The sequence below is a fragment of the Schistocerca nitens genome, chromosome 9 (assembly GCF_023898315.1).
Source record: "Schistocerca nitens isolate TAMUIC-IGC-003100 chromosome 9, iqSchNite1.1, whole genome shotgun sequence".
Taxonomy (NCBI): domain Eukaryota; kingdom Metazoa; phylum Arthropoda; class Insecta; order Orthoptera; family Acrididae; genus Schistocerca; species Schistocerca nitens.
In genome coordinates this window covers 373,582,921-373,595,048 of record NC_064622.1, presented here as the reverse complement: position 1 = coordinate 373,595,048, position 12,128 = coordinate 373,582,921, and the positions used below count along the sequence as shown (strand labels likewise).

The 12,128-nt window shown below is 44.2% G+C and overlaps 1 protein-coding gene across 4 annotated transcripts in view; it reads right to left on the bottom strand.

Moving 5' to 3' along the window:
• The window catches only part of LOC126203898 (aquaporin AQPAe.a-like), a 420,935-nt gene that overhangs the window by 20,608 nt on the left and 388,199 nt on the right, over window positions 1–12,128 (bottom strand). For all 4 annotated transcript variants that reach the window (XM_049938284.1, XM_049938286.1, XM_049938285.1 and 1 more), the window contains exon 5: window positions 5,124–5,330. In XM_049938284.1, the coding sequence (XP_049794241.1) occupies window positions 5,124–5,330 (207 nt within the window). The remainder of the gene's footprint in view (window positions 1–5,123; window positions 5,331–12,128) is intronic.

The window sequence follows — 12,128 nt, the reverse complement described above, 5'->3', positions numbered from 1 at the left end:
TTCTACTCCTTCCCCTACAACTGCATTCCAGTCGCCCATGACTATTAGATTTTCGTCCCCCTTTACATACTGCATTACCCTTTCAATATCCTCATACACTTTCTCTATCTGTTCATCTTCAGCTTGCGACGTCGGCATGTATACCTGATCTATCGTTGTCGGTGTTGGTCTGCTGTCGATTCTGATTAGAACATCCCGGTCACTGAACTGTTCACAGTAACACACCCTCTGCCCTACCTTCCTATTCATAACGAATCCTACACCTGTTATACCATTTTCTGCTGCTGTTGATATTACCCGATACTCATCTGACCAGAAATCCTTGTCTTCCTTCCACTTCACTTCACTGGCCCCTACTATATCTAGATTGAGCCTTTGCATTTCCCTTTTCAGATTTTCTGGCGGAATTAAAAGCTGTGAGGACGGGTGAGTCGTGCTTGGGTAGCTCAGGTGGTAGAGCAGTTGCTCGCGGAAGGCAAAGGTCCCGAGTTCGAGTCTCGGTCCGGCACACAGTTTTAATCTGTAATGATACAATGTTCGTTTCCCCAGGGGTGATGCTTTGTTCCAAAGTGACAGGGTCCTACCCACATAGTCTGCACCGCCCAGGTCTATTTTAGTGAGCACGAGGAGGAATTGTCGCATGTCCTCAGGTCACTACAGTCACCATATGTCAATATTATTGAGCTTTTGTGGCTTATTTTGGAGAGAAGGGTGCGTGACCGCTATCCACCTCCAACACCGTTACCTGAACTTGTCACTCTTTTGCAAAGAAATTCCCTTGAAAACCGCAAGGGGTCCGTATTTATCCGCTCTGAGGCGACTGCAAGCGGTTTGGAATGACAACGGTTTTTCTACACCGTATGCTTTTACAATATTTTTGTCCACTTCCTCTATATTATAATGGAAGATGCGGCGTTGATACAAACATGTCCAGATATTGATAAAATACCAGTGGATCTCTCATTGGTATCAGGCAAAAGATCACGGCAAAACCTACACAAGCTCGTGAATGAAATTTAGGGGAACAGTGGATGTTGCATCTCATTTGTAAAGTAATGTAATTATTATGCTCCCGTAGAAAACTAAAAGTGGCTAAATGCGCCAACTTTTGGTACAACGTTAGCGATGTGAACTAGCAATCTACATTGCAAAACACTCATCTGAAGATGGCCGTTGGTTTTCAGCCGAAATATCGTGACAAGAAGTCGACGTAATACGGCTGCAGTCCAGAAATTTCATGGAATACTCCTTGCCGGGAAATTTTCAAGAATCAAAGAAGATTAGTTGCTTCCATAATGTGTTGTGAAATGGCCACAACGAAAAATAAATAAAGAAAGAAAGAAAAGTAAAAAAAGTTAGAGCTAACGTAGAGTTTTATCGACTATAGTTCTTCCCAAATAACATTCACGAATGGAATGGGGAAGAGGAGAAATGATAATGACAGCAGATATACCATCCGAGACGTTCTCTAAGTACCAGGTGTATGAAATGAAACAATGTGCACTTGACTGGTAACAGATAGAATGACCGAGTTAGCGACTAAGAAGAATTAACGACATAAATGGCTAATAAAAGTAAAATGGACGGAAAAGACAATGGTCGGGCAAACACTGTGACATAATGTATCACTGAAAATAGTACTTTAAGGGATACTAAATGGAAATAATTCAGAGGCAGGCCTACGTACAAGTATATAAGTCAGAACACTGATGATGTTGGAAGCAGAAATAGTTGAAGAGAATGGCTGGCAAGCAACGCGAATAGGGAATTTCACCAAACCAAGCTTTAATTTGATAATTAGAGCAGCAATAGCTGCTAATACGAGGTGTTACCCAAATTTTCAGATAGTCTGAATCTTGCGCAAAAAAGTCAGAATTTCAACCTACTGCCACTACGCATTTCTGGTCGTGTCTTTCCACTGCCAGTGTGCCACGTGGCGCCAATGTGAGTGCATCGGTGTGAACACTATTGCTGGTGCCCTTGCACCATGTTTTACCGTGGTTGCGAATTTCGAAAAGGGTGACCTGAAACAACAATGGATCTTTATTAAGTTCTGTTTTAAACTCCACAAACTGCAGCTGAAACCCACCATAAAGCAAGGGTGCCTTGGTGAGCAATCTTTGAGCCAAGCATGAAGATTTGAATGATTTAAGCGATAGCTGGGAGTCCGTGGTGATTAACAAAAACTTGGACAGACTGACATCATGCACAACTCCGGAGCTAGGGATAATGTGTATTAAATGATCTACAAAGAGAGACAATACCTGATGTTTGTGAGATCATTGAAATCTCATATGAGACGTGTCAATGCATACTAGTTGATGAACTGAACATGAGACGAAACGCAGCGACGTTAGTTCCTTGTTTTAAATCAATTAAAAGTTTGGTTTCAAGTGTATCGGTGGATTTTACTGGCAGGTTACTTACAATAAAATTATGCTTAGGACTGTTGTAATACGCCTACCACCTCACCCCCAGCCCTTCCACTTAATTCTCTGTTACAATTATAAAATAAATGTAAATATTAGAAAGGAATTGAAAGTATTTGATGTACAGGAAAAGGATTGAAGAAAATAACAAAAGGGGATATCCGTCCTGTTGCAAGTGGAGGATTCAAGATTAGCACTACATTTACGCAATACAAGTGTTTGGAAATTCCCGCCACAAACTTCTAGCACTTGACGAGGGGAGTGAGTATATAATATTTTGAATAGGAAACGTACCGTTTCTGTGCTACAGTCGTTTGGAAACATGTTTGTTAGGTAGGTATGCAACAGATGGGGGGATGCTTATTTCGTATCGGCTGATGTCATATGACGTCTATCCTACCTGTCTGACCCTGTTCGAGCCTCATTCACGTGCCTTTGAGTATTAGAGCAACATGGGTGAACACACGTTTGCAGAACACACCAATGTGATCCTTCTGTATGCCGAAGCTCACGGTAATGGAAGAGCTGCTTGTGGCTGTTACCAAGATCATTATCCACAATGTTCGACTCCATCGCATACCCTTTTTTGCTACAATTAAGCAACGGCTTCGACAAATGATACCTTCAATGTCGGCAAGAGTGGCTGTGGTGCTCCAGGGAGACGCCACGCGTCCGAATGGGGATACGTCGAACAATGTTTATGGAAACTGATTAACTTTCTTTTTTGTTTAGTGGAACTGTGACGCATGTGACGTACTGCGGCACGCCTAGTAAATTACTTGTAATAGTGCCTGCGTTACCAAAATGTTTTCAAATTGTTGCAGCATTGGTTCCTGTTCTCAATATTATGTACTCACTCCTCTCAACGAGTACTAAAAGTTTGTAACGGGAATTTCCGAACACCTTACACACACATCAAAAAAAGTTTTGTATCAGCTCGGTTCCGAGAGTCCCGGAACCTGTACAGAAAATTGGAATAGAGAGCAACATAAACATCATTTCCGCCCTTTTTATTGCTCATGAAAACCACACATTGCATGTTGTACCACCATACAGCGAGATCTTCAGAGGTCGTGGTCCAGATTGCTGTACACACCGGTACCTGTAATACCCAGTAGCACGTCCTCTTGCACTGATGCATACCTGTATACGTCGTGGCATACTATCCACAAGTTCATCAAGGCACTGTTGGTCCAGATTTCACCACTTCTCAACGGCGATTCGGCGTAGATCCGTCAGTGGTTTGTAGGTCACGTCGTCCACAAACAGCCCTTTTAATCCCAGACTTGTTCGACAGGGTTCATGTCTGGAGAACATGCTGGCCACTCTAGTCGAGTGATGTTGTTATCCTGAAGAAAGTCATTCACAAGATGTGCACCATGGAGACGCGAATTGTAGTCCATGAAGACGAATGCCTCGCCAATATGCTGCCGATATGGTACACTATCAGCCGGAGGACGGCATTGACGTATCGTACAGACGTTACGGCGCCTTCCATGACTACCAGCGGCATATGTCGGCCCCACACAATGCCACCCCAAAACAGCAGGGAACCTCCACCTTGGTGTACTCGCTAGATAGTGTGTCTATGGCGTTCAGCTTGACCGGGTTACCTCGAAACACGTCTCCGACGATTGTCTGGTTCAAGGCATATGTGACACTCATCGGTAAAGAGAACATGATGCCAATCCTGAGCGGTCCATTAGGCATGGTGTCGTGGTTGCAAAGATGGACCTAGCCATGGACGTCGGGAGTGAAGTTGCGCGTCATGCAGTCAGTTTGACTAGTAACACGACGACCTGTTATTGCACGAATTTCAACATGGTGGCAATGCTGTCAGGGTTCCTCTGAGCTACTGCAGTAGTAGTCCTTGGGCGGCCTGAGCGAGGCATGGCATCTGTCTCTCTGTATCTCCTCCATGTCCTAACAACATCGCTTTGGTTCACTTCGAGACGCCTGGACACTTCCATTGTTGAGAGCCCTTCCTGTCCCGCAGTAACAATGCGGACTCGATCGAACCGCGGTACTGAACTACAGGCAACACGAGCCGTGTACCTCCTTCCTGGTGGAATGACTGGAAGTGATCGGCTGTTGGGCCCCCTCCGTCTAATAGGAGCTGCTCATGCATGGTTGTTTACATCTTTGGGCGGGTTTCAAAATGTGTGTGAATTCCTAAGGGACCAAACTACTGAGGTCATCCGTCCCTAGACTTACACATTACTTCAACTAAGTTATACTAAGAACAACACATGCTCGAGGGAGGATTCGAACCTCTGGCGGGAGGGGCGGCGCAATCCGTGACATGGCACCTCAAACCGCGCGGCCACTCCGCGCAGCTGGGCGGGTTTACTGACGTCTCTGAACAATCAAAAGGACTGTGTCTGTGATACAAAATAAACAGTCAACGTCTATCTTCAGGAGTTCTGGGAACCGCGGTGATGTAAAACTTTTTTTGATGTGTCTATATTCTGCAAGGTAAAAGGTGCATTGGGCAAAAAGATGGAAGGACCAAATGTAGCTGGAACAGGCCGAACAAGGGAAGAGGAGGAGGAGGAGGAGGAAAAGAAGAGAAAGAGGAAGGAAGAAGGAGAAGGCAAGTTTTCTGATTTTTACGAGGATCTTTAGGGAATTCTGGCGGCACCTGGTACACCAGTGACTGCAGGAGGCTGTGTGTTAGCTGGCTGGTGGACTTACCGCAGCGAGTGAGATGATGGTGATGTAGAAGCCGAACTTGAGCGGCGAGGAGTCGGTGTTGCGGCTGTTGCGGCCATCCCAGAGGCCCATGCAGAGCAGCACCAGCACGGCCGTGGCGACGGCCTCCACCAGCAGCGCCTGCAGGGGCGTCAGCGGCGCCGCGGGGACTGTGGTGCACTCGCACACCACGCTGGCCGGCGTCGCCACCTGCACAGGCAGCCAGTTACCAACACACTCACAATCACACACGATCCCATAGTCAAGACTGGAAGACATTTTATGAAACACACCTTGGAAATGTGTTTACGTGGTGGCTCATTCATCACAATGTCCGGCTTGAGCAATTATATGAACATATATAATATTCTTATAATAATTCACTGTGTCACAGTATGTTAACTGTAAATTGCATGATCAGATCCCTAGGAGGCAGAAGTGCTATGTGTGAGGTAACCATTGTTGTCTGCTTTGTTACTGTTCCGTATTCACTCTATTTTATAATGCTTCCTTTCCTCCTGATAAATATATAGTTCAAATGGCTCTGAGCACTATGGGACTTAACATCTGAGGTCATCAGTCCCCTAGAACTACTTAAACCTAACCTAAGGACATCACACCCATCCATACCCGAGGCAGGATTCGAACCTGCGACCGTAGCGGTCGCGCGGTTCCAGACTGAAGTGCCAAGAACCGCTAGGCCACACCGGCCGTCTGATAAATATATGAAGTTGTTGGAATTATGTTGATTAAACATTTCAATACATAAGACCATTTCAGTTTCGATTACGAACATAATTTAACCGGTTTTTACCTCCTTTACCGCGCGACTGCTACGGTCGCAGGTTCGAATCCTGCCTCGGGCATGGATGTGTGTGATGTCCTTAGGTTAGTTAGGTTTAAGTAGTTCTAAGTTCTAGGGGACTGATGACCACAGATGTTAAGTCCCATAGTGCTCAGAGCTTTTGAACCATTTTTTTACCTCCTTTGGAGATTTTCGTTCTTGTGGGGAAGGACGAAGAACGCGTTAAGGAGGGTGTACTGCTGGTGGCATGCCTGTTAGATGTTGTTGTTGTGGTTGTTGTTGTTTCCCCTCACCCCCCACGACCCCCGTGGTTCCTCACTCCGTGGTGGTATTCGTCGAAGCCGGGCTTGTTTCCCCCTTTCCCCAAAACTTTCTTTAGCAAACGGCCGCCTTTCACCTTACAGTTCACGTACTGTTTAAATATTCACATTACTAGTCTCAAAAAATCATGACCATCTTCGGATGCGACTATTAATCCGTAAACACTCTCGTGATGATACAGGGTAACAATTACTGAACCAGAAGGAGATTTTCACTCTGCAGCGGAGTGTGCACTGATATGAAACTTCCTGGCAGATTAAAACTATGTGCTGGACCGAGACTCGAACTCGGGACCTTTGCCTTTCGTGGGCAAGTGCTCTACCATCTGAGCTCCCCAAGCACGACCCACGGCCCGTCCTCACAGCTTTACTGCCGCCAGTACCTCGTCTCCTACTTTCTAAACTACACAGCTCAGATGGTAGAGCACTTGCCCGCGAAAGTCAAAGGTCCCGAGTTCGAGTCTTCGTCCGGCACACAGTTTTAATCTGCCAGGAAGTATGATATCAGCGCACACTCCGCTGCCGAGTGAAAATCTCACTCTGGAAACATCCCCCAGGCTGTGGCTAAGCCATGTCTCCACTGTATCCTTTCTTCCAGGAATGCAAGTTCTGTGAGGTTCGCAGGAGAGCTTCTCTGAAGCTTGGAAAGTAGGAGACAGGTACTGGCGGAAGTAAAGCAGTGAGGACGGGCCGTGAGCCGTGGTTGGGTAGTTCAGATGGTAGAACACTTGCCCGCGAAAGGCACAGTTTTAATCTCCCAGGAAGTTTCCATTACTGAACTATATGAAATAAAATCGTCATAACGTCTGAACAGTTTACGTTAGGACATTCTAACTGCACGGTTGGCCGCCGGGCATGATGGGAATTAGTAAGCGCACGCATGGTTTAGTTTAGCGGCGAAGCCCACTTTCATCTGGACGGGTTCGTCAATAACCAAAACTGCGGGACTTAGAATTTCGCAATCAAGAAGTCTCTTCACTCTCAACGGATGACTGTATTTTGTGCAATGTCCATTCACGGAATAATCGGTGCGATATTTCCTAATGGCACGGTGACTACCGAACGACACGTGAAGGTTTTGGAAGATGATTTCATCCCCATTATCCAAAGTGACGCTGATTTCGACAAGATGTGGTTCATGCAAGACGGACCTCGACTCCATCGAAGCAGGGGAGTGTTTGATGGCCTGGAGGAGCCGCTTTCTGGCTCTGGGATACCGAGAGACCACTGGCATGGGGGTTGATTGACCGCCACATTCTCAGGACCTAAACGCATGCGACTCATCTTTATGGGCCTATATCAAAAACAAGGTGTACAGCAATAACCCCTAAATCATCGCTGAGCTCAAAACAACCATTCAGGAGGTCATCGACAGCATCGATGTTCCACCACTTCAGGGAGTCATGCAGAATTTCGCTATTCGTCTGCGCTATATCATCGCCAATGATGACAAGCATATCGAACATATCATAACCTAAATCCGAATATCTGTAGTGACGTTTACATGTTGAATAAAGTGTGCGCGCAATGTAGTTTGTAACTAATTCAAATTTTTTCTTATAATTCAATAATTTTCACCCTGTATATAAATTCTAGTATATGTGTACTAATCAGCACGGAAATGGTATAAAATGTTTCTATAAAACAGTCATACCATTACGTGGTAAAAGACAGAAATTAAATTATTAACATGTGCTCTTTATATTGCGCTTGTGGAAGACAGGGGCACAGGAAACTGAAGGTGGTAAGATGTGTTGGGTGGACAAATGATACAGGTGATGTGCGTCGGTAAACAGCGCTCTCTGAATCAACTTATGTTTGCTATATATAACTTTTAAAGCTAATAACTTAAAAGCACAACCTAGCTTAAAAATAAAGGTTATAACATTTTGAAACTAGCACTATAAAAACGCATATGGATATGCCAATGACTGTCATACCATAAGGTCATACTCCACATTGACTGTTTTTATCCAAGTTAATACTGAAAGTTATATACTTTAAAAGTGTGATATATGAAAGCCAACAAGATATAATAACCCCATCTAGAAATACTCTATGATCTTGGCATAATAAATTATTATACAAACATGTATAAGATCGCATGCTTCCATTTGGAAATGTAAGTTTTTTAAGCATGCAGATATGGCATTTCCTTTCAGCAAATGGATTAGGAGCACTAGATGCACGAATGTATTTGAAGTATGTACATCATAACTCTTTTTATACAAAATATTCATCCATTTTGAGTTACTGCTAGTTTGATAGCAGTTAGATATTTAATAAGTTGTGTGAAACACTTTCGTTTCATTATTCTCAAAAATTAAAAAGAAAACAACTATTGATACTGTGAGGATGACTTTTCTGGGTGTTAGTTGTAACTTTGAGGCACATGAGACAATGACAGATGGACTCAACCGTGTTAGTGCGTTTTAATACTAGGGTAGCGTCTTTATTGGGGCAGGAGGGGGGTGGGGGCTATTGGCGTAGAACAGCTGAGGTCTTAAGCGACCAAGCAAATCGTGAGTTAAAATTAACTGTTTCTAGGGAAAGCAAGCCGTGTTTCTCGAAATTAGTTGAGGGATTGGAGCCTAACGCTACTAGTGGCTGGTTAACATTACGATGGATAACGACAGAGAACCTCGAGAACATCTCAAAAAAAAAAAAAGTAAGGAATTAGAAAGAAAAAATGAAAAAGTACAACGACCCCTTCCCCCTCCCCCCTTTTTTTAAAAGGACGTTGGGAAGAGTTACTAGCACAATTAGACTCCCCAGTTGAAAATTAGATCTTTTCCGCCACGTCGTTATGGCAAGAAGGGAAAGGAAGATTAGAGACGGAGCACAGACTCGAACTGTTTCAACGATGAGGAACGAAATCGGCCGTGGCCTTTCGAAGGAACCATCCCCGCACTTTCCAGAAGCGATTTAGGGAAATGACTGGCTAGGACGACTATACAGACGAAGTCGTTCTGCAGTCTCCTCTGTATCCGCTAAAGCCTCTGTTAGGTCAGATGACAAGCGCTTACTAAAGCACAAGCGGTTAAAAAACTGACATTGCTTTAGAAAATGGGACACAGAAATTGAATGAGAGAAAGTGGTGTGAGGTCGCCGTTAACAGATGACCATGACTGAACATACTGTGTCCTAAATGTAGTGTAGTTATGTCTATATGTATTCACATACTCCACAAGCCACCGAACCATGCATGGCAGATGCTGCCACGTACCACTACAAGTAATTTCCCTTTCTGTTCCACTCGCAAGTAGAGCGAGCGAAAAAAGATTATCTATAAGAGTATGTACAAAGTTTATCTTCGTCGTCCTTACGCGGACGTATGTCGGCGGCTGTAGAATCGATCTGCAATCGGCCTCAAATGTCGGTTCTTGAAATTTCCGCAGCAGTGTCTCACGAGAGATCGTCTTCCCACCAGGGATTCCCATTTGAATTCAGAAAGCATTTCCGTAATACTCCCGTGCTGATAGAGTCTAACGATAACAAATCTAGCAGCACGCTTCTGAATTGCTTCCAAGTCTTCCTTCGATCGGAGCTGATAGGGATCGAAAACACTGCAACAGTACTCACGAACTGGTCGCTCTAGCGTCCTACACGCCGTCTCGTTTACAGATGAGCTACACTTCCCAAAATTCTCCCAATAAAACGAAGTATTCCCTGCTACCAGCCTGACGTGCTCATTCCGTTTCATATCGCGACAAGATCGACGAGGGAAGTTCCCATGGAGAGACGGTCAGTGTTCATGCCAGAGTGAGAGGATGATCCTACTTATAGCATCGCGAAGGTCGTCTAAGGGCACAAATCCGCTAAACGGCCTGAGTAGTAGGGTTGCAGCTTGCCATCTGCCACAACCTTCACAGTACGCAAATGATACACTAGCATTAGTGTGAACAACGAGGTCATTAGAGACGAGGCACAAGCTCGCATGGGGTTGGGACACTTGTGAGGAGCGACATTTGTGAAGAGACTCGGCCGAACAGGTAGCGGGCGGTCTACAGGGACACCAAACAGGTAGCACACCGCAGTTCAGTACTGCATCGTCACATCACTGCCGTCACACAGGAGTGCAAAACGACCGCTCCAACGCATCAGGCAAAAAGCATGGGATCTACACAAGATCCGACCGATGCTGCAGGAATTTTTCTGTAAGAACATCATTTGCTAATGAATGTTAGGAACAAATTTTTACTTGCAGGTGACAACAGAGGACCAAATGATAGGATACTGGTGTTCGCCAGCGAATCTGTTTAACAGAATGCAATTCGTTCTTTGTCGATGGTACGTTCAAAAGCTCCAGCAAGCAGTTTGGACAGTTATTTATTGTTGATGCCGATATTTCTAGTTCTGAGGAGGAAACAAACACAGTTCCAACCGTGTACGCCTTGCTACCCAATAAAAAGCGAGAAACCTACGATCGCTTTTTCACAGCTGTTGAGAGCAACGTTCCTGGATGGGATCCTACAGCTATCATGATGGATTTTGAAGCTGCAATCATCCAATCAGTAACACACTCGTTTCCTGATACAAAGATTAATGGCTGCAACTACCATTTCAATCAGTGTTTGTGGAGACAAGAGCAGAATTGCGGCCTTGTTGCTGCCTACAAGGAAAATGAAGAAATTCGTTTCCACATACGATTCTCCTGGACATGTTAGATGTTGGGTGGCTATGCATTCAGGAGAGCACGCCAGATAATGAAAAACTGCAGGACTTTTACGACTATTTAGTTGAACAATGGCTGGATAACGAGGACATGCCAAGAGATATATGGAACTGCGCAGGAAGGCGTTACCGCTCCAACAATGTTTCAGAAGGGTGGAATCGGAGGATAAATACATTAATTTCGAAAGTTCATCCAAATTTTTACTCCTTAGTAAAAATTCTCAGAGAAGACGCAGGATATCATGGGCACCGACTACTTTTAAATCTAGGTGGGAAAAGAAGAAAGACGTTCGCAATTAAGACGTATGAGATAGTTTCCAAGTCCCTTACAAGTTGACGGCAATATAAAATCATTTCTTACTTGCGTGGCTTATGCGAAGAAATTACAATGAAAAGGAAATGGCTAAAGCTACAGCAACACTTGTAAATATTGAAAAGGGGTTCAGTTCACGCCGATAGCCCTATTGTAAAAATTGTAAATAAATAATCATCCTATAAATATTGTAAATAAATATAATGCAGGACGAAGAGAGACTACCTCCTCGTGGTGTTCCCTGGAAACAGCACAAAGTCGGCTACACGTCTCTTGCAAATTGTAAAAGAAGTCTGAAAAGTCATAGCTTTTCTAACAATCACAACCAGCATTTTTGTGTAGAGAATTTTAGAAACATGTTTGTTTGAGTGGACGATGAATACATCTTGTTTCAATAAATAAATTGCATTCCTCAACGATAATTGCTAGCAGGACTCACATTAGACCTCAGTACACTTCCCTGCGTGGTACGGGTAAATTGAAGTTTATTTCGAAATAATTAATGAAAAAGTTTCTACCGAGAGCAAATTCTTTAGTTGGCTCCTCTTAATATATGGTAAAAGGTTGCCACTCCTATCATATCAGATTTTGGGTGAGGGGTTGAAAGATGGAAAACATTATCGGTTTCTATAGTTTCTGTAAAATATATCGTTAAGTATGAGGTTGAGCGAAAATTATGCCCTATGCAAGATTAATCAGAATAAGAATTTCAATGAAAAAGGTCTTACGCGTAACTGTGCTGCAACTAATGGTTGACATGATATCGTGGGGGCAAAATCAGCTCCGACTTCTGACTAAGGCTGCTCTTCCTTGCCCCAAAAAATTCTGAAATAATGCAACCTGGCTGCACTGGAGGAGTGTGAACGTCCCTTGGCAGCTGCCCGAGCCGGCACAAG